The sequence below is a fragment of the Stegodyphus dumicola genome, chromosome 9 (genome assembly GCF_044657685.1).
Source record: "Stegodyphus dumicola isolate Sdum_Otavi_A_Nest chromosome 9, ASM4465768v1".
NCBI lineage: Eukaryota > Metazoa > Arthropoda > Arachnida > Araneae > Eresidae > Stegodyphus > Stegodyphus dumicola.
In genome coordinates this window covers 119,363,129-119,387,635 of record NC_140776.1, presented here as the reverse complement: position 1 = coordinate 119,387,635, position 24,507 = coordinate 119,363,129, and the positions used below count along the sequence as shown (strand labels likewise).

Here is a 24,507-nt window from a genome sequence, read left to right as displayed (position 1 = left end):
GGGAGGTGAAAGGGAATACTGGCCACACAGCTTATTTTAATTCTACAAAATTATAAGGAGTATAATATGTATGTAAATTTTCATCATATACAGAGAATAATTTATGAATAATTTAACACTACAGAAAATTTTGCATTATATGAATTTAATATGGAGAATTAAAGCCGAACTTTCATTTTAACGAAAAAAAATAAAAGTACAGTATTCTATTATGATTAAGCGCAAACACCGTTTTAATGGTGAATAAAAAGCATGGTTTCAAATAATCCAGTTAAATTTTGACAACTTGGATTTTACATAAATTAATTTCATTCCCACTTGAAATTTAATTTTTTTAATCATAATAATTACTCGTAAAATTTTTCAGGAAGTCATAGTTATTTTGGATTTCCTGAAAATGTGTGCTGGTTTTAAGTGGGCATTCGTCTTGTGGGCTTTTGTCATGTAGTTTTCTAACTGGCCGCTGGCTATTCAGGCAGGAAACCATTGCCTTCCTTTTCTTTTGCCCCCAGCTGTGTGAAAAAGCAGTTAAAGAGAGGAGAGCCTTGCTTAATTGCTTTATTCCCTATGGAACCTGGGGCGCCAAAGAAGGCCTCAGAAGGGAGGGTGTGGCAGGAGAACAATTAAAGAGGATTTTAAATGTTTTTTGTTAGTTACCTACTAGAAAATAACATTATCTGAAATTCCGCTTGTAACTGAAGTTAACCCCTTTCTTACATTTCTTTAGTATAGTTCTTGAATAACCTTTTGTCTAAGGATTTAGTTAGAATTTCAATTATTTTAAAAATTTCAATAATTGGAAAATGAAAGGAATTAAATATTTTTTAACCATTTTTAAAGGGATAATTCACTGTTTTTGCAGTAAAACTGCAGAGTGGAAAAATATGCTAGTTCCTGATTTGATAGTGTCTCTAACAACTTTTTGATGAACTAATTAAACATGCTTGTTATATCAAAGCCATTGTTTAAAAGTAAAACTACTGAACTATTTCTAAAAACATTAAATTATTACATATATTAAAATTTACGTACAAGTAATATTTTTCATTTTAACTTTCATATGGTTGAAAACGCAACCATGTGAAAGTTAAAATGAAAAATATGAAACCGTAATAAAAGTTAAACTATTCGAATAATTTTAATAACACAGGTTTCTGAACTTAGCAACAAGAGGATTTAAGAACCATGAGCCCAGCGTTGTAAGAAAAGTAATCTTGCACATTAAAAATAATTTTTATTTCAATAAAAATATTATATTACTCGATTAACTGTAAACGCTTAAAAAACAGTTCATTTCAATTTACCGTAATTATTTATATACAAAAACTTTGATTGAAGCAAATTTAAACAGCATTTAGAAACTGAAAATTCACTGGAACATTTCTTTTGTGGGTTTTATGCTGTTATTATGTGTTGAATATTATTTCGCCTAGATTAAGAAAAAGAAACTCATAACATGTAAAAATTTATTAGGTAGAAAAACTATCAAATTAAGGTCATTTTCTTCTCCTCGAAGTGCATTGATTTCCTTATACGAATTTCATATTCTGACAGCACAGAAATAGTGGCCACATATCTTGTAGGAGGTATTTCTTAAAAGCCTCATGTGTTGACGATCAAGTAGAAAAAAAATGTTTTGTTATGGAGTTACGTTTTGAATAACTTTTTTCTTCTATTGAATGAGTTCAAAGTTTCTAATATCTTGTTTTCTAGCATGAAATGTTTCACCAGTTTTTAAGGTTCTTTTCTAAGAATAATTCTAATTCATTAAGCAGAAGTTAGTAAGAACAAGTAAGGTGTACTTCAAATTTGATCTCTTAGGTTTATTAGGTCTGGCTACCAAATAACTGTTTTTGAATTCAACATCAAATTTTAAACATATATTTTTTTTTAAATTTGTGTCTTTTATTTTCAAAAAACATGCACGTAATCCGAAGTTTCTGTGACAAAAGTTAGTATAAGAAAAGTGGGACAAATTAAATTATCTGTATATTTAGTCACTATTAAAAACGAAGTCTGGCTAGACTATGGGTCCTCAATCAGGAGGAATAGCCCTAAGGGGAATTTCAAAGTTTCAGAGAGTAATTTAGTCCACCTTTTCTTTACGTATTAAGTATTTAGATTTAGTTTATGAATACAAAAAAGAACATTTATTCAAATTTTGGTATTTACCAACATGTTTGATACTTGTTTAATTTACTTAAAAAATAATCCGTATTTAAACAAACACATATCTACTTTTCAAGTTTTGGGAAGGAGAGGTTGAATGATCATTTAGCAATGGTGGAAAGGGTATATGGGGAAAAAGCTGGTGAGAATCACTGGTCTAGACTGAGCCAACTTGATTTAAATTTAGAATTTTATACTCTATATAGAATTTTATACGAATCTTTAGTTCTTACTGTAGAGTCATTAGGTTTTATATATATATATATATATAATGTTGTATGATCTTAAATCCATTTAGTGCGAATACAAGTTATTATTACTTGCGCAATTGCTGCAAAGTTAGTTAATAATAATTTATTTCCTAAACAGTATTGATTAATTGATTATATTATCTCCCGAGTTTAATTAAAGTAGAATTATTTTAAAAGTGTGAATCTATACTGTATATAGGTATACAAAGATACACATACATATACATGTATGTGTATCTTTGTTTTTATATTTACGCAAGAAATGGAAGTGCCTTTGTATCAGTGTGACAAAGGGAGGTGAAAGGGAATACTGGCCACACTGCTTATTTTAATTCTAAAAACTGGTAAGTTACTGGTTAATACTGGTAAGTTATATTTTGAAAGATGTTTTGAAGTAATTTGAAAGCAAAATGTTAATAATGTTTTAACGGGGACTGGAGTTAAATCATCACGAAGAATAAAATTTCAATTGTAAAAGGAAAATTAAAACATGTAATCATTGTCATTGATCGAAAATTAGTTGACTTTTCAAGGGAATCAAACCAACTCCCGTTCAATGAACAATAATTGATAAAAATACGTAAATACGAAAGTGTTTCGTCTGGTGTCCGCCGACAACATCGCGGAGGAAAACGTCGCGGAGAAAACAACGCAAGGCGAAAACGTCGTGCTACAAAACATCGTGGGAGAACACATCGCAAAGAGAAAAACATCGCAGTTCTAAAACATCGTGGTGCAAAATATCGTCGTCGAAAATAAAGCGGTTCAAAAACTTCGCAATTTAAAAACATAGTCGTCGAAAATATCGTGATAAAAAATAAAGTATCTACAAATCATCGCATGACGATAACATCGCAGACATGCTTTTTTCAGACATGCTTTAATAACTGTAAATGGATATTCCCATAATGATTCGTGAGCGCAAGAGGGTAAGAAGGATAATTTTTACTTTCATATTTTTTATTAATACATTTTTGCTGAGAAAATAAAAAGGAAACTTAAGTATAGAAAATTAATGCAACTTATAGCACTTAATAGAATTTTAAATCGACATAGTTAACTAACAAAGACCATAATAAATTATTTTTAATAAAGATTTTACAGGTAATTTTTCATAAAAAGTATAATCTATTAAGTTGCATTTAATTTTCTATGCTTAAGTTTCCTTCTTATTTTTTCAGCAAAAATTTATTAGTTAATAAAAAAATGTGAAAGTAAAAATTATCCTTCCTTACATCACTTGCGCTCACAAATCATTATGGGAATATCCATTTACAGTTATTAAAGCCTGAAAAAAGCATGTCTGCGATGTTATCGTCATGCGATGATTAATAGATACTTTATTTCTTACCACGATATTTTCGACGGCGATATTTTTAAACTGCGAAGTTTTTGAACCGCTTTATTTTCGACGACGATGTTTTGTACCACGATGTTTTAGAACTGCGATGTTTTCTCCCACGATGTTTTCGCCTTGCGTTGTTTTCTCCGCGATGTTTTCGTCCGCTATGTTTTTGCCGCGATGTTTTCGGCTGTAACCGTTTCGTCTTTACTCGAGTTATAAGTTAAAGCCAAACCGGCAATTCTAGTCAGGCCAAATATTTCCGCGAATAGAAGGAATTATGAACCAATGCTGATATTGAAAGAACTTATTCTTATGAAGCATTTTAGTCAATTCAATTTGGAGTAAAAATCAATTACTGTAGAGAAATCCTATTTAACTCGAGTAATCGTCCCCGACACTTTGATGTTTATGCATTTGAGTACTATATTATTTGTAGAAATTAAACATTGGAAATTGTCATTATGAAATCGAATTCAAAGTAAAGTTGAAATAAACATAGAAGATTATAAAAAAAGATAAATAATGCAAAATTTGTAAAAACAAATCAAAGACAATATAAAAATAATATAAAAAATAATATAGAAAATAATATAAATAAGATCAGTGAATGTACATGAAGATATAAAGGCCAGAAAAGGTATTAAGTAACTGTCTATTAGCTCTTGGACAGTGAAAATGCTTTTTTCCTTTCTTAAATTCTTAATCATTGCGACACGACAATTAGCCAGAAATTAATTAATTTCCATTCACTAGTATTTTCAAAAAAATCTTAACAGATGGTGTCTCTCAGATAAGAACTCCACAAAATACATCCCTCAAGAATTCCAAGTCCCACCCACTACCATAAATTGCTTCAAGTTTTACCGACTGATATTATTCAAAGCCCCTACTGCCGTTAAGAATTTTCGGACACCCTACACTTCTGAGTCAGACACGAAGAGAACACTTTGCCAACTCCCCCACTAGAAAGAATGTAAGTTACTTAATACCTTTTCTGGCCTTTATATCTTCCTGTACATTCACTGTTCTTATTATATATTATTTTCTATATTATTTTTTATATTATTTTTATATTGTCTTTGATTTGTTTTTACAAATTTTGCATTATTTATCTTTTTTTATAATCTTCTATGTTTATTTCAACTTTACTTTGAATTCGATTTCATAATGACAATTTCCAATGTTTAATTTCTACAAATAATATGGTACTCAAATGCATAAACATGAAAGTGTCGGGGACGATTACTCGAGTTAAATAGGATTTCTCTACAGTAATTGATTTTTACTCCAAATTGAATTGACTAAAATGCTTCATAAGAATAAGTTCTTTGAATATCAGCATTGGTTCATAATTCCTTCTATTCGCGGAAATATTTGGCCTGACTAGAATTGCCGGTTTGCCTTTAACTTATAACTCGAGTAAAGACGAAACACCTTCGTATTTACGTATTTTTATCAATTATTGTTCGTTGAACGGGAGTTGGTTTGTTCCCCTTGAAAAGTCAATTAATTTCCGATCAATGACAATGATTACATGTTTTAATTTTTCCTTTTACAATTGAAATTTTATTCTTCATGATGATTTAACTCCAGTCCCCGTTAAAACATTATTAACATTTTGCTTTCAAATTACTTCAAAACATCTTTCAAAATATAACTTACCAGTATGGATGCACGCTTTTAAAATAATTCTACTTTAATTAAACTTAGGAGATAATATAATCAATTAATCAATACTGTTTAGGAAATAAATTATTATATATATATATATATATATGCGGGAGAAAGGAAAAATAAGCAATGCCCTCTTCGAGACTCGAGCCTGGATCTTTCGAATACGAGCCAATTGTACTAACCGTTACACCATGAAGGCATTCTAGAAGGAGGGAGAAAATACCTTATATTAATATCAAGTGTCATACATTACAAGTTTAAAAAATTGTATTTGAACTCGAGTGGATAAACTTGAGTATTTTATGAACGATTGGAAATTCGAACAAGATATAGGCAGAGTGTGAGCTAATAGTAGAATTTTAATAAAGGCAATTTTACAGGAAATTAAAGTATTTCAAAATATTTAACCTCATTTTACACTTTTAAAATATATTAAAAGTATTTTAATTGAAATTAATATATTTATATTCAAAATTCTTGGAAAGAAGATTTGGCTTGTCATCCCAATCGTTTTTCTATTTATTATTCTTAATATTATTACGTTAAAAGCCTTTTTGAAAACAGTGATTTTTTAATATGATAGCTTTATAATTCGTGATGACGAAATTTCTTAAAAGGAATTAAAACAAAATGTTGAATTATACTCCATCCGTCCCAAATTAGTTGTTACGTTTAGGTCGAAAATTTTGTCCCAAATTAGTTGCTACATTTCAAGTCGGTGGAGTTATAAGTAACTTTCTAAGCAGTTTAGTAAATTGACATCCGTAAAATTATATTAACAGTTACAGCAGTTTAAAATCAGATACATCCCATCTACATTAAACATCTAAAAGTTGTTATAAACATAAAAAGCATTTATTATTGGAAACTTTAAATCATATGTTTCAAGTAAACCTTCAGCAAGGGAAAATCTTCAGCAGAGGGAAAAGAAAAAAACACAAGTAGTGTCTTTGTGTGTATGTATGTTTTACGAAAACGAGTACAAACGTTTTCGCTGGGTAAACATTGTTTGGTTCTTTCCACAAACAATCCGATACGGGCTAGTGTATCCGATTGTTTCGAGAAGAGCTGTTGAGTTGGCCCTGAAAAGGCAAAGACGTCTGTGTATATTCTTTGGAAAATTGTCGTAGCATTGAAAATTTTTTAAACGTTAGCGATGGAAAAATAGACGGGAAAATCGCATGTGCAAGAATTCTAGCTTCCCTCTTGGATGAAAGTTATAGAACCGCCTCACATACATACTGACGTTTCGAGATGTAGACAGGAGTGCTGTAATGCCACACTTTATATAAACACCGCTTCGCCTCAAGAGACAACGCAATTTGATTAAAAAAAGAGAAGATACGGCCACGTAATATTAAAATCGTAACACTAGCTGAATTGTTCTAACGTAAAAGTGTACGAGAAATCTGGTGAGTAATAAACAAGTAGTAATGTTTTGTAGAGACTACTAGTTTCGTTAACATAATAATAAATCTAGGATGCCTGTTATGAATCGATCACCCTCTCAAGCGCAACCCTGGTTGGCATTGTGCCAAAACACATAGACTCGTCCAAAAGGGGTGGTATTACTTGCTGCGACGTGAAAGGTCTTCTCATCTCCGGAAAAGCTATGCTGGAGGGAAAGAAAGTCCCCATCCTTTCACCCTATTTTGAGAATAATTCGGTCCGAAATGCGCATGCGTGTTTGCGATCATGGTCGCGGATGAGTCGGTCATGCTATATCACAGTTCTTTGTGTTGCCCTCTGCAGCTTAAGCGATGGTGTAAAATTGAAATTACAAACGATAACCGCTTCGCCGACACAGCGTAATGCAAAGTTATGTTCGGGCTGGTAACCCAACATAGCGGAGAGGCGTGGCTTATAGGATGATTATGCTTGGTGGAAGTAAACACAGGAATTTAATTGTAGTTTAAATAACAAGCTTGAAAGATGGTACGAGACAACTGACGAATGTTCGAATTCCGATAATGAAAGTAAACATGCTTTAATTCCGAGTTTTATAAGTAGTGCGAAAAATTGAGAACTAAATGCGAGATAAATGTGATAGATGAAAACTACCAGTTTAAAAGGCAGGTGGTTGATATTTGGAAACCCGTCAGGATACATAATCTAGAGTAGACACTCCCATATGATAGTCAAACATTAAGGCATTAAGCTATACATTGAGGCAAAATTTTAATTATTAATTACAAGTGAAAATTAAGTATTTGTAATAAAATATCAAACGAGAGCATGTTAATGTAAATCCGGGCATAGAATCATAGGTTTAATAATTGAGAATTTCTTTTAAAGGAATGCCATTGATGTAGAGTTGGCTTCGATCGCATCGATTCGATTTATTGCATCATCACGTAGTTTTGATAAACGTTAAGTTGGAGTAGAAGAATTAAACCACCGTGAAATTAAAAAGAACAGTAACTGATTTTCTGTTTGTGAAATCCGATAGGAAAGAATGCAAATAAATGTTAATCTTCAGTGAAGTGTGGGCGTCAGACAAGTGTTTTAGCCTTTTACATAATAAAAACGTTCCAATAAAACCGTTGAAAAAAGAATGCAGAAAATTAAAAACTTGCATTGTCGACTGGTAAATAAAGTTATTCATTCATGATACTGCTTAATATGAGAAATGAACACAAGTTTAAACTGACATGCAAACATTTTAACAATATCTGCTTCACAGCCTAAGCGATAAAATGAATTTAATAACTATTAATCACCCCCTGTGACAGCATATAATTGAAAAATCTCCTCTCTCCACAAACACTTTCATGCGTATGAGTTTTCCTATATTTTAGAAATTAATTTTATCAGATTAGTGGGAAAAGGTTTATTAGTGGTTTGTGACTCAGGACAGTTTAAAGGATTACTTGTATTCTTACACTGTTTAAAACATTCTGCTTTGTACATAGTCCTACACTTTACAAATTCTACTCTGTACAAATTGGATATATTACACACAATATTTGCCTTTGTTAATAAAATAATTTTATCTTTTCAAATATGTAGTAGTGCACAATATGGGACATCAAACTGAACTCTGACCATCATTAGTGCACACCTGCTTCCTGTTCAAAGTATATGAAATGCAGATATGAAATGTTCTCAGTGATAAATAAACTCACAATTAGGGTTAATTCCCTAGAGAACTCGAGCTTAAATAAGCCTGAAAATTAACCCTCGGGCCGACGCTATCGAACACTTTAGCCACGTTTATCATGACTAAGACAACACATTGTTTATTATTAAAGGCACCTCTAATAAATTCTGTCAGACGCACCAACTGCTTCGTCACAGAGATTTTTTCTAAAGCCAAATTGCTGTGCGGGAAATCTGTCAAAAAAGGATGTATTCTGGCATGGATAACCTTTTCAAAATTTTGCTCGCATCGAAAAGAGGGCTGATAGTACTCAGTTTTTGTGAGGTCTTTGTGAGTGTTAGGCATCTTTTAACAGATTACGCAACGAGTGATGGTGTAGCACCGGGGTGCCTGGGTCTTAGACCCTATTCACAAATGAAAATATGCCACTTCGGGTACAATACAAAGTTACAACTTATAGTATTATATAAATATGCCCAGGATATCTTAAGGGTTTTTTTTCAAATAATTATTTATAATGGCCTTAATAAATGACTTGATGAATATTTGTAACACGCATACATGATTCGGTGATGAAAATGCTGTCCAGAAAAGCTGCAAACTCCGTCGAGCCATTGGGAACAATAATAAATGAACACATGAAAATTGTCAAGCAAACATTTGGTAAATACAAGACCCAGTCAGCATTATTAAAAATGTGATCATAATCATAGAATAAATTAAGTAAGGAGCTCAAGTTAAAAGTAAACAGTTACATACAATACAAAATCATACTATATATAAGGTAGCCATGGTGCAGTTAAGCTTAATCAAGAGTGTAACTAAGAACGGCCATAGGACTTTTGATATTACATTGATCATTTGCGTCGTAATCATAAATTTTAATTGCAGTGTTGTTAATAAACTCTATGTCTTTATAGAATTTCTTAGCAAGGCGATAGTAAAAGGTTAAAATGTGGTCAATTTTCAGTTCAGCATGCAAATCTGTAAATTCGAAGCTACCATAAAACATTACTAATTTGTCTCAAAACCCCGTTTTGTGCAGTTTTCAATTTCTTCCTTAAGGATCAACTAGAATAAGCCCAAACAGAGCAAGCATAAGGCAATATTGGACGTAGAAGGGACTTGTTAAATGAGTAACTTGTTGTCTATAGAAAGAATGCTATTTCACGCTGTTAACCCGCGAAGACGCGCGCTGCTTTTAGCTACGCGAGGACGCGCGTCGGGCTCCGTAGGTCCGAAACGTTATTTCTTAACGAAATAAAAATAAAATTGTTTGTGTAATCGAAGAAAAAAATTAAATAATAAAAAGTATATAAAATATAAAAATATACTTTGAATTTAATAATTCTAAAAAAATTGTATTTTAATACACTTTTAAGATTGAAATTATTTATCATTAACAGAAAAAATCAGACTGATTTCTTTTTGTGAGCAAACGAAATTTAATACTAATTTATGTAATATTAAATTTTTACAGAAATATTTTCAAAAAAAAACTTACATTTCACATTTTTTTTGCAAAAAATCGCGCTGTGTTTACCGCAAACATTTTTCTCTCACTTAGCGCAGCAAATTTGTGGTTTTCGGTCCTTTACGCTATTACATATATGGCATCTTTCCCTAGAACACTCCTGTTTTTTTGGCGAGTGTCCTTCCCAATTTTCCCTATATCTGCAATTTCATTTTTCACTCAATTCGCGTGGAAATTTTGCTGCGAGCTTCTTTCTTGAATGTGATCCTTGAAAAGTTCTAATGCAAATTCTTTGATAAATAAACTTCGTTTTCTATATTGCACTACTGGCGTCCTCGAAGATAACAATAATATTCTAGTATTCATAGCTGCAATGTTGAACATACTAAAGAATACTGCCATTGGTCATCTGTTGCTAATTCTAGCAGTACTATAAATGGTTACTACATCTATAGCACCCTTTGTTAAATCATTAAAAGTCATAATTTCTGTTTTTTTTATTTGCTTCTCCAGTCGAAACATCGATGGCTCTGTCATTATGCATGGTGGACAATAGAACAACGCATTTATTTTTGTTTGGTGTGTAGGAAACTAATGTCATATTTCTTTGAAATCCAAATAATGATGATCAAACTTCTCTTTTTCTGCCACAAGTAAAATATATTGGCAGTTCTTTTTTATTTTTTCTGATAGTTCCCACGAGCGTAATTTTCTTTTCAAGGTGATTCTTTACCAAGGTATAACTGGTAAACCAGTTGTACACGGTAAGGTTGCGCCCTGGATTCAAAATAGGCTCTCTAAACCTCTTGACTACTTTATCAAGACCATTTTCTGAGCTGCACGACCGTTTGGGTTGTGTTCCTGCATGAATTTCAAGATTTGAAGTACAAAATGTCCTTGCATCAAAAACAGCAAAAACTTTAATTCAATATTTTGCAGGTTTACTTGGAATGTATTGAAGAAAGGAGCATCTTCTTATAAAAGGTCCTAATTTTTCGTCAGTTGTGATGTATTCGCCAGCATTTTTAACGAACTTTTCAAAATCATTTCTTACCGGAGCCAGTTTATCCATTTCTCTTCTAGAAGGACGATCTCTTAGGTCATCAAATCCCAAACATCTCATTAGGATTAAAAAACGTTTATGAGACACTGTTCGATGAAAAATGTCAAGCCCTGTCCCGTCAGTCGCCCAAACTTCGCAACATTTACGTGAGAAGCCTTCTATTTTAAAACAAAATTCTCCAAAACAAAGAAGACAGATAAATGATCTGATTTCTGTAATATTCTTGTGTCGAGCAGCTCTCTACCTTTCAAATTTGATGGCTATCTTTGACAAGATATCAATTCACGGAAACAGAAATGCTGAATTCATTACTAGATTCATCGCTTGAATCTAATGTCTCTTCAGAATTCGATTGGTGATCACTAAACTGTTCTTCATCAATTATTTCTTCGTCTTCTTCATTAACTGAATCTTCATCAGTCAACATTTCGGCTAATAGTTTCTGTAATCTTTTCATTTCATCGTCATAAATCAAATAGCGTGACATTTTTGCAACTGCCTGACATCTTTCACATTTTTAAATGACAATGCTAGCGAGGGTCTCGGGCCTGGGAAGCCCGGCTACTCAGTTTCTGAGAAAAGATGGAGGGATAAATTCCGGAAATGATTGTGAATGACATGTACCTGACCTTAAACTCAGCTACTAAGAAGTTCGATAAATTTCACCAAAGGGTGAAATTTTTGTATTATGTTTTTGTAACGACCGGGCCTGGTCGGACTTGCCTGTACCAGGGAATTGACACTCCGTAGAAATGTAGGTTTTTATTGAACTTCTCCTTTTTTGTTAACAGGATTGCCTGAGTCTTTTCCACATTAACCTTAATTTTCCATCTGATGAGTTAAGTCTCTAATGCATGTATGTGGTTTTGTAGCTGTTGTATAGCCGGCCTTGTGTAAGGATCACAGTGTCATCAGCATACATTGCGAGTTTTGTGTTGTTCAGAGTGGGTATGTCATTCACGTATATATTAAAAAGTATAGGTCCGCGAAGACTTCCCTGGGGGACGCCTGCAAGGAAAAGTTTAGGTGTAGAGAGAATTCCTGTGACACGAAAGACAAAGTGTCTACCTGTCATGCAGCATTTAATTATGTGTTTAATGTACTCTTGGAGCCCCGAAATGTGTAAATTGTAAATAAGAGCACCCAGCCAAACACGATCGAAAGTCTTAGCTTTGTCGAGAAAAAAGCCTCTTGTGACGTTATTACGTTGCAAGCCTTTACTGATTAATTCTAAATCTCTATACAGCTCTACACAGTAAAAGAGTCACAGAAAAACGGCTCAGAGTAAGTTTGTAATCACGTAAGTCAGGCACAGTCTTCTCATTTTCACTTCGATTAAGGATTCTGTACATACTAGCATAAGAAATATATTAGTTCATGCAGTTTTATACGTCGATATTTATAGATAATTGTTTTGGCTATGTTTATTATAATCTTGTTCACCGTAACGGCTGGAGTGCCTAAACCATCATGCTGTGTAAACAAAACTGAAATCTTCATCTCTGAATACTGTTCCACTAGTGTTTAAACCACTGAAATGGTGATTATGGTAGAACATCTTTGGTAAAAATTTACTCTACGGTAACCCTTGGCAAATCGTTTCTTATTTTATATCAAGATCGTCACCTGGAAGAATCGGCACAAATTTCAAGATTGCCGTTACACAAAACCAAAATAAGAAGTCAAAGACATACACAAACTTGGTGTCCATGTACACATCGACCTATTTTAACTTAAAAAAAAAAAACAGAAAACTGCACAAACTAGGTATTGTGCACTGCCTTAACTTTGCACATGTACACATTGATCTATTTTCACTTTAAGAAAACCAGAAAGTTAAAAATATCATGTTTACAAGAAAATATTCGCCACTGTCTTAACACACAGAGACAACCAAAAATACAAAAACAGAGAGGAATAAGTTACCAAAAATACATATTTTCTAACATAAAAATATTAAACAACAAAAAGAAAAATTAACACACAGAGACGAATAAATAAATGAAGCGTCATTTTTTTAACATACCTTTTTTTTCACATGCATACGTTTAGGCTTTCCACCACCATTTCCTCCATCCTCCAGATAAGCAATTCAATTAAATTCATCGTCTGTTATTCACCTCAGACATACTCAAACGATGGTACCCACACCAAAATAATAGCAAGTTCAAAATACAAGACCATACCACTTACGTGCAACCAAACATAGCAATTAAAAAGAATGGTAAGAACCAAAAACACGGGTCCGTACAAAAGGGTTACTATTACAAAATGTAGCCCAAAACTAAATTTATCACAACACGTTGGCAATATTTCCAGAAATAACCCCTTTATATTGACAAAAACTTATTTTTTTCAAAGGCTATTTTCGCCAACATTATCAACATTACAATAACGGAAAAACTTATTTGTCGCAATGGGCTTCCAGATTTCACGAACAACCAATACCACTTGGCGATTTTTTCAGACAAAAAACAAGGTGTACCATACAGTAAAGATTAGCCGCATCTTGATTTACTACTGCTACAACATAAAATATACGTCTTTCGTAGATTTCTGCAGTTAAACTCAAAAGTTTAAAATTGCATTTTGCTTATCATGACCAGATTTTATTTTCTGCACGTAGTTAACAATTACTTATGTGTTGTCAGATAAATGTTACCAGATACAGTTAATTATTTTTTACTATCTCATGAGACAAGTTTTTTTGCTCCTGCAAGACAACTTTACTTTGTGTTGCAAAATAAATTCCTTCTCACTCTTTTTAGACTTGCCTACACATTAAATTTTATGATTAGGTAAGATGTGATTATCATAATTTTGTTTCTCTCCTTATTTTGGCAACTTTATATGTTGATTCGTTATTTAGGTTACCTACCAGTGGCTGACTGATACAACTGCTCATATGGTTCAGCTGGTAGGTTGAGTTTAATTTCTGACATAAAAAATTTAAAAGGCATACCCCATGTTTATTTTACTATAATCGAATAGTCAAATTGAAGAAATAAATGAGCCTAAATAGATTGTAATATCAATGAACATTTTTAATGACAGAGATTAACTTAAACATAGTTGCATACAGCAGAGAAAAAAGGGCGAAGAAGTAAGAATGGTATACATATACATACATACGTAATAAACAGTTACGTCATCATACACCGCGCGGATAAACGCGAACGGCGCATGCGTCAGGAGAAGCTCTCTTAAGCTAAACGTCGTATTATAATTTATGATACAACACAAATAATGGCTACTCTGTTTATAGGTACTATATGTTAAAATATTTTAAAAGCTTCCTTTAATTTGCATTCTAATAGTGATTTGTTTAAATTTAATTATGAATTATATTCACATGTAGTAATTGCATTTTATTTATTTTTGGCAATGGCTAAGCTCCAGTTTAACTCCAGTATTTAGAGTTTTTATATACAGATGAATACATATTCCTCTTTTACATGGATATAAGATTATTTTTCAGGAATTTAAGGAAAATGTGATAAATTGGATTTATAAAAACTATTTTGAATTTTGAAAAGTGTTTTTCCTCTGTTAACCATAATATAGTGCCATAAATTTCTGAATGTGTTTAGTTTTCATCCAAATAAATAGGTTTACAAAAATTTGTCATATTAATAGTTATTGCAGGATTTAGCATTATTATAAATATTTATTATAACAGATTTAGCTGAACTACATGTTTAGTCTCTCTGCAGATGAAGTCAAAAGTAAGTGGTTAGATATTTTTCTGTATTCCCCATTACGTAATTTTATCTGGTAAATTACCATTACTTATATACTAAAGGTGAAAGAATAAGCTTTCCTTGAAAATACAAAAATTTTTAGACATTTAAAAAAATTGGTATACTTAAAAAAAATCTCAAGCTGCCACATATGCGAAACTGAAAATGTTATATATAAAATATTTCAGAAATATAAATATTTTCACTGTTTGTTAACTATAATTCACTGAATTTGTTATATATAATCACAGATTAAGGTAGCAGTGCTTTTTCTCACTGCGATTTCTCATGTATTTTGATTCATAAATACATAAATATGTTGTATAAATATTTTCAACATTTCTGATTTTTCGATAGTAACCATAGGAGAAGGATTTGAGACTATCTGTGTAAAGTAATTAGGTTTTAGATCATCACTACACCTTCATATACTTTCACTGGAAGTTTTCTCTGTATATATACTGGGATGTGACACTAAGCAGTTGACAGTATGTATTTAAGAGGTCAAAGGTATATTGTAATTAGTATTTAAAATCCTGATAACATCCCATACACTGTCGGTGGAACCTAGATAGGATGTCCAAAGGATATACTGGGATGTGACATTAAGCACTCGGGAAGATGAGTTTAGGAGGAAATTGGGATATTGTGGGATGTCCTGAGGATGTAGTAAGTAGGACTTTAAATACTACCAACATCCCATACGCTGTTGATGGGACATAGATAGGATGATTTTTGGATAAAATGGGTTGTGTTTAGGAGGTGAGTGGGATGTCCTGAGGATGTAATAAGTAAGAGTTCATATCCTAATAACATGCCGTACGCTGTCGATGGGACTTAGTTAGGATGTCCTGAGGATATACTGGGATGTGACACTAAGAACTCTGGAGGAGGTGTTTAGGAGGTTCGAGAGATATTCCGCGATGTCCTGAGGATGTGCGCATACCCCGCGAGCAACATCTTCGGGATATCCCAGGCATGTTTTTGTGCTATGTGGGTTATTTGTTTTTTCATCAAACTTGTTTTCTGATTCCAGTTACATAGCTTTTAAGGCCAGAAATTCGTCAACAAGTTAAAGTAAATTTGAATGATAGACGTTAGATGCAGTTTTCACAAATAGTTTAGCTTTCTAACAAGGTTTACTCATCTCAAGCGAACATAGTTTGCAGATTAGGTTACCGTGCTGTTTGAGCTGTGACAGATTAACAAATAGAATATGGTCTTTGTGCTGAAAATACAGCAAAGTCTAATAGATCGATACCATGAAATATTAGACCAAAACTCTGTTAAAAATTAATGTTTCATTCTGCTCAAAAACACTAATCTTAAAAGCTATTGGTCTGAACCTAGAGGCCATCCAAGTAATCTTAGAGAGCCAGCAAATGCATTTTTCTTCAGTTATTTAGCATTATTATGATACTATTTATCATGTCAAGGATTTGTAAGAACAAAATCGTGAAAATCCTGAGGATTTTCATGATTTTGAATTCAAATTTATATTATTTCGATTCTCACCAAAACCGGAACTGAAAATTGTGATATTAAACAAATTCAGAAATTTGAAGTTATTCATTTGATTATTTATGACTTGGCATTAAAATCGTTATAGACTATTTGGTTTTCATAATTATTTTTTACTTTCACTGCTGCTTGTATACTCATGTTTAAAGAATCAGGGAACTTCCCGAATTAATACAATATACACATTGACTACAGACACCTTGATATATAAAAAACTAAATTTAAGGAAAAAATATCTAGTAACAAAGTGCAGATCAGTGTTTTCACACACGCGTTTTGATACCCAATTGAGACACTTAAACTATACCTGGCTAGTAGAGAAAAATAATATAAAACTGTTAAAATTAAGACATGGATGTTGAATAAATCTCACAAATACTTCGTTTCTGTTTTTGAACAAATGCATGGTATTCTCGTTCATTACTGTCGAGGAATATTATCATTTGTCTCCGACAGCTCTTAAAAAAATCTGTCATAACACTTTACTAAAACAAATGCATGCAACTTATACGGATTCGAGTATTAAATATTTAGGAAAATTAGTTCTTCAAATTTCACATTTCTTTATGCAATACATGTGACATGGAAACAGGTTTCGATACGATATTGCTATGGATTTTTAAAAGTTTATTTCAAATTTGAAATTATTATGAGAAAAGTTATTACCAATTTCTTACTCAGTGGTTTTTTCGTACATTCTTGAGGTACATACATTATTAAAATTGCGAACTACAACACAATATTTAAGAAGAACTAACACGGCATTTTATGACGCCGCTAAGGAGTGCCAACATATGGACATTTTCAACCTATTTCACTATGAAATTTTACACGAGGACAGGCACCTCCGTCCATATGCCGCTTTTCTACTCAGTGGAAACCAGGATTTTCCAACATAATTTGTGTTTTTAAGTATGTAGTACTCTGAAAAACTTATTTGACTTGTAAATAATGATGTTTAGAAATCTTAGCCGGATGATCATGTGACACACACAGCCATGCCCACAAGATATTACTTATATTTTTCCTGTATATACTATTTTACTTTTTGGAATCGTATTTTATTTTCTGCATTTATGACTGCAACACACACCTTTTATGAACTGATTTAGTACTATTTTATGTATAACTATTGTAAAACTTCAGATTTACAGCGCTACGATGCCTGGATACCTCATCGCCAACCAGATGTCTTATCGCTCATCACGTGACATTGGTCTCACCCCCTGCATCTGCTATCCTGTCTCCACGAGAACTACGTTCGGCATTTCCTTACCTGCAGCGCTCCTAGAAGCACCAAAGTTCGATAGCCGGAACACAACCTGCGATTTCGCAGGTTAATCGCGGCAAATAAGCGAGTTGGAGTTGGAGACTGCAACACATAACAATAAATAAACATTTTGTTTTAAATGAAACTGCTTTGTCTTTTTAAGGCAGAGCGGTGGCTTATGAATAAATTCTATTTTTGTATTAATTTGTATGCTAGGTTCTGTCCCTAAATTATTTCTACAGTTTTATGCCCATCACAAAAGATAATAAAAATGTAAAGCTTATGTTTGATTTGCAGCGTGTTGAAGATTTTAATATTTTTTGATTAAAAATTTGATTTATGCCTTCAAAAGCTGAATTATGTTTAGTTGAGGACCGCTTTTTATGTAGCCCTTTAAGACGGTCAGAGCATACGCTTGGTTTCAAGATTTCTTTCACGTGCGCGTTCGAAGTTTCATGCCGCATTTCGCTATATAGCTCCCCACCGTTCCCTGGGTATTTATGCCTGTTGCGATCCTTGCTGTTTTGTATTTTTTGAGTGATCGTTTTGCTGTGTTTAATTGCTGCGATATTTTTGGATTACTATGAATATTATTTCGGCCATAGATATTGAATTTTCCCGCTGGGACATTCTTCGAATTTTACGAGCTAAAATGGCACCAGACCTAGTTCGTAAGCCGATACCTCGTGCTCTTCGTATAAAGATACTATGTCCCTGGATGTGTAATCTTCTACTAATTTTTTTCGTGTGACACTTCAGACATTTTGGCTATTTCCGAATAATAAGATGTTCGACCATAATTATTTGGATAAATTATTATCTCTGGATGTTTCAAAATGTGATACTTCGCGCTGTGCACGTGTTGACTTGCTCATCGAAAATTTGAAACGTATCGGTATTGAAGCATACGCTTTCGCTCTTAAGGATAATATCGGTTCTCTGTTGCATTACTATAATTTACCTCAATCCAATGACCTTCAGGCGTGTGAGCAACAATTTCGTTGTGATAATTTCAAGAAAATTAACAAATGTGAAGACTGTTCTACTTCGATAATGGGTAAATTCGATTTCTTTTGCCAAGCAGAGAACGCGTATCATCAACGGGCAGTATCAAAGGAGTTCCTTGCAGTATGACCCTCGACATAACAGCCAATTTCACCATCACAGGGAAAAATTTAACTCAAAAATTTAGAGATAACCTCATTTAGACGCCATCCTGTGTTACACTTCAGATTCTGTATGGTGACAAAATATCATCTCTGAAAGATGCTAACTTTTTGCAAGGCTCCTCCCTAACTGCGCAGTGACATATTTATTCGCGATTACCAAACCAATTTTAGTTCGAATATCAGATATACAATTTACGAAATACTCGAATATAACTGACAAATGCCCTTCAGAATCACTTTCATTCAAAAATATTTTCTTATATTACCGAAATTAATTTTATGCTTAGCTTTATGAGAAAACATTTACTATTTGTTTGAAACAATTGACACTTTAAATGATTAATCGTATTCTTGCAATGTTTACAAATCCTGTTTTTACATACTGGATATGTAACATACAATAATTTATTTTTGTTAACCCATTAACCGCTGGTGTTGCGTTCACGCAACGGTCAAAATAAATGCGTATATAAATATAACTACCTAAAATATTTTATACCAGCAGATGATTTTGTGTAGGGAATATTATGAAGATTATATCTGTAAAAAATATTTGCCTTCAACAATTCATTTTGTTTATAATAATTAATCTCATACTTTAAGCAAATTTAAGCAAAATTATCGACCGTGTATTTTTGCTGAAAATATTTAAAGAAAGAATCGCCGTCTTTATGAGTGATCTATTTTTAGTCAAGGTCACCGTTTATCAGAACATTACATCACTCAGATGTTTAAATTTGATTTGGAAAGGAAAGGAAAATAAGTGTTGCGCTGACGTCAGCAGGAAAAGGGTAGTCGATCTTCTTTTTCACTCATTCCTTTCGATGTTCTGGTTCATGTTCTGGTTGTTTAAAAATGCCTAGAACGAGGTATCTTACATTAGAAGAAGCCCTACCCTTCAAAGATTTTTTGATGAAGAAATAGATGATGATAATGTTAATAATGACCAGAATGAAACTGATATTGTTGTTGTTCCCCCAGAAATTGCAGAATCTGGTGGCGAACAAGAAAGGAATGGCAAGACCTAGTATATTCAGCATTCAAAAACCATTGTATGGAGATGGTAGACATTTTATCGTAAAGTCCGTTGATAACAAAAGACTTTGTTGTAAAGAGTACCATAGCCAGACTATTTATAGATGCGAAGTATGTAATGTAGCTTTACATCATGATTGTAATCAAGCTTGTCATGCTTGAATCTTTCCATTGAAATAATCTGTATTTGTAAAAGAAATACAATGTATATTTTAATATTAAATTAATTAAAAGTAAAGTGATTTGGTAGATTTATAAAACGTTATACATCAAAAATGTAATCCTGCGCTCCACTCAAAAGAAACATCACACGAGTACAATCCTACTCACTAAACATCCGTAGTCTTATTCCGCTGACGTTGCGCGAACGCAACACTCGCGTTTTCCACAGGTGAGAGCATTTTTTTTTTTTTTTTTTTTTTTTTTATTTTCAATGTAAATTTATATTATAAATGCTTAATTTGATATTTGTTATTATTTTCATGAGAAAAGAAACATTCCTTGTAGTTTTGGCGATTAATGGGTTAATAAAGGTATTTTACCGTTTTAAATATGAAAGTCTTAAGATTCTCCTCCCCCGACCATAGCCTACTCACTTCCTCTGAGATTACACTTATTTTAGTATCATCTTTTCCTCTTTTTATCATTTTACGTCTCTATAATAGTTTTTATTTTTTAGTATTCCTTTCGCATTTGGTTATTAATGAGCAGAAACGGACGTTTGTCCCTGATGGGACATTAGACTCGAAACAGCATTTTTGTCGAAGCACTTATATCCGTTGTATTACTTTTCATGTTGATCACACACGATATTATCGCGCTGTACTATATTTAAAGAAATTATATGAAACATCCCTGGGTTAGGTGCTCATTTTCAGCCCGTTAGATCCTCGTGAATGGAAAAAATAAAAACTGGAGCTATATTCCAGGAAAACACTTTTCACAATAAAATGTTCAAATTGCTAACTTTTGCCTCTTAGTTCTTTTATTTAAAGAAACAAGTCTGGATTGCCATACTGCTGTGAAAATTATTACTATAAAATAATTTTGAAATTTTCCTATATATTCGCACACTATACATTAAATGCAGCATTGTTGGCACTGAAGTTTCCAATCTACGTTCGGAATTACGTTGCTGCAACGCATAGAAGTAATAATAAACATGCAGAAAAATTTTCCAGCTGTGACAGAAAACATTAGAAAACCACCGCTTCATCTCTAAGAGACAATGCAGTTCCATTCCAAAAATGAGAAATAGAACATTTCTTGATGCGAAATCAAGGAGAGTATATAAAGTTTTATACCGTATAAAAAATACTCGAAAACTGATATGCAAAAAACGAGCAATATTTTTTAATTGAAAGTACAGGATTCGTTTTGTTAATATTAAAATACAACCATTGCCATAAAAATTTGTGTAAAGAGAGAGTTGTCAGAATTAAACGAAATTTTACATATATAATTATTACTTTGATATAAGTAAGTGATTAGAAAATCAAAGAAAAGAGGATAATTTATTGCAGAAAAAAGTACACATGAACGGAAGTTTTAGTACTCTGTTAAACCACCTGTAGCGCGAATGCACGATGCAATACGAGCGAGCATTGTGGCATACAAGTTCCGTACGGTGTCCTGAGACATATCGTTACACAGTTGCTGTAAATGCGCCTCTGCTTCGGCTAATCTCGTCGGCTGTCCAACTCGCCATCCCAAATGATCCCAGATGGACCCGCTTGGTGACGAATCTGGGGATCGAGCAGGCCAGATAAGGATGGTAATGTGCCGAAGGCAGTCTTGTGAGATCCGTGCTGTGTGTGGCCGAGCATTGTCTTGTTGAAAACAGGCTTTTGGGTGCCCTGCCATGAGTGGCAACACATGTGGCTGAAGGATGTCATGGACGTACCGCTGGCCTGCCATTGTGCCATGGATCAATATTAGGCGTGACCGTGTATCGTAAGCAATGGCACCCCTTACCGTCACACCAACTGTGGGAACGGTCTGTCGCTGTAAAGCGGATCCAGGATTGAGGCGTTCACCACGAGTGCTCCACACACGAAAGGGATTGTCATCACTGGTCAAATTGAATCTAGATTCGTCGCTGAAGGTGACCTGGTTCCATTCCGTTAAAGTACAATCTTGTTGTGCGCGAAATCACTCGAAACGGAGGCGTCGTCGGGTGGGTGTAGTTGGCAGCACACGTAATGGGTGCTACTATACTGGATGTCCCTCAAACCAGGCGCTTTGCGATGGTTCGGGAAGACACAGGATTCCGTATTGAAGCAGCTGCCTGTGTCCGGATAGCGGCCAATGAGGCAGTTGGCTCTACGCGTGCATGTTGTATGATGTGACGGTCGTCTCGACGACTGGTCTGACCAGGTCGTCGCCCTGTAAATGACGTCACGCAGGCCCACAATAAAAATTAATGGAGAGCGGATTAAGATAGTGTCGAAACTCAGATACCTTGGCGTCATTTTTGACGAAAAAATGAATTGGATCCCCCACGTGCAAAGCCTTAAACTAAGGACAACTGCAATAGCTCGACAAATGAAGATGTTCTATGGATATAAATGGGGACTGAACCCCCACATACAAAAGGTGCTGTATTCCACAGTGGTAGAAAGAATAGTCACGTATGCTGCGGCAGTATGGGCCTATCCAATGCAAGGGAGAAAGGTTAAACACACCTTAATGCCATTCAACGACCCTTTGCATTGGGTATTACCCGGGCCTATCGCACCACTTCAAGCGAAGAAATTAATGTGCTGGCAGGCTTACTGCCCCTGCACATCCGTGCTGAGGAGGAGGCGGCACGACAGCAAGTCTTACAACTAAAAAAATGGTCACATTTGATGAAGAAATTTACTCCCCTGAGGAGTATGAGGAAAGCTGCAACCCGTTGGATGTACACCCAGCGGCTAAAGGAAGAGGGGTATACGTCTCGGTGAAGCCTAAGGATAATAACCAGCCACTTGGCCTGACAGCTTACACGGACGGGTCAAAGTTGGACTAGAAAGTGGGCTGTGCCTACGCCGCCATGAGGCAGGGTTCATCATAGAAAAATGGAAGGGCCGGCTCAGACAAAACAACAGCGTTTTCCAAAGTGAAGCCTTGGCCATATTGCAAGCAATCCACTATGTACATTCCATAAGATGCAGGCAGGCCACAATAAAAACTGACAGCTTGTCAACATTACATGCGATATGGAACCCCGACCATCCCTCTGAAATTATTCAAGAGATACAGAAGGCCCTTAGAAATAATCCAAATTTTAAGATCACATTAGAATGGATAAAAGCACACGAGGGCCATGAAGGGAATGAAATGGCAGATCAGCTTGCAAAGGAGGCCACCACAGAAACAGCAATAGCAGAGACAGTTATACCATGGCCGCGTTCTTACTTTAAGCGTACGCTGAGATTGAAAGCCATGGGGAAGTGGCAATGTGAATGGGACGAGAGCAACACAGAGAGGAGGACCCATTACTTCTGTGGTTATGTGGACACAGACAGAAATATAGCAAACACGCAGCTCGCAAGGTTTATCTCAGGGCATGGTCCCTTTCCTGACATTTTCTACAAATGTGGTTTCTGCAATACAAGTCAGTGCGCATGTGGAGAACCGGGCTCGCCAGAGCATTACTTGGAGACATGCCCGCTGACTGAGGGTCTCCACATTAGACTACCAGATAATAACAGACAACCGTTCTGTAAATATCTGATTAAGCAACGGCACCTAATTAAAAAGATTGTGCAGCTAATGGACAAATTAGCGGAACTTAATCTGGATTTGTGCCAAATTGAGCTCCGTCACATAAACCGTATGTTATCCTCAAAATAAAATACCCTATGCAACTATAAGATTTAATTTCAGCAGTAAAAATTATAGACCCAGAATCAATGAGAGTATTAAGAATGTAAATATGTAAATAAATATAATAAGCTCGCGAGTAATACTATATAAATTTGCATGAGTCATACCTTCAACAAGCAATACAAACAGAAATGTAGAGTGGTGCAAGCAAGCAATGTACAGTGCATCCCCCTCAAAGTACAACGTAAATATGCTCAGTGCAAATGTGTTTATTAAGCAAGCGTGTTAATCAAGTGTGTTTTCAAGTGTACTCCAATTTACTGGCACACAGCATTATCACATATGTACCCGAAAATGTGCACTGTATACTCGAAAATGTGCATATAGGCCATCCTTAATATAAGAAATCTTATGCAATCATAAGGCCCAATGGTATCAGTAAAGATTATACATCTAGTATTTAAGAGAATACTCAAGAATGTAACTATGTAAATAGATTTCATAAGCATCGCTTGTAATATGTAATATGCTCCGCGTAAGTAAATATGTAAATATGATTGATGCGAAAGTATTAATCGAGTGCGTCGCAAATTGATTTCAGCATAAATAGTGCAAATATGTAATTAAGCCTCCTCAGTCTAGCAAGCAACATTACAAGTGTTGCCTCAATGTGGAAAGAGAGTTATGTAATGGTGTAAATATGTAAATAAGTTTCTATTGATAGCAAGCACTATTACAGGTGCAAAAACAAACGTTCACAACAGGATATGAATATAAAACTGCAGCAAATAAGGGATGTGAATATAAACTGCAGCGAATAAGTTTAGCAGGAACCCGAGGATGGACGACACTATGAATGTCTCAAAGCTTATAACACATGAACTAC

The 24,507-nt window shown here is 34.1% G+C and overlaps 1 protein-coding gene across 3 annotated transcripts in view; it reads left to right on the top strand.

The window, feature by feature from the left end:
• Nucleotides 1-17,897, top strand: part of LOC146995472 (cullin-5-like) — a 64,379-nt gene extending 46,482 nt beyond the window's left edge. The window contains exon 3 of one of the 3 annotated variants that reach the window (XM_085824005.1): nt 17,484-17,897. In XM_085824005.1, coding sequence (XP_085680131.1) covers nt 17,484-17,678 — 195 coding nt within the window. In that variant the 3' untranslated portion in view covers nt 17,679-17,897. Of the gene's footprint in view, nt 1-13,945; nt 13,980-17,483 lie in introns of those variants that run through there. The other 2 variants (XM_085824006.1, XM_085824009.1) reach the window with 2 other exon arrangements.
• The last annotated feature ends 6,610 nt before the right edge of the window (nt 17,898-24,507 follow it).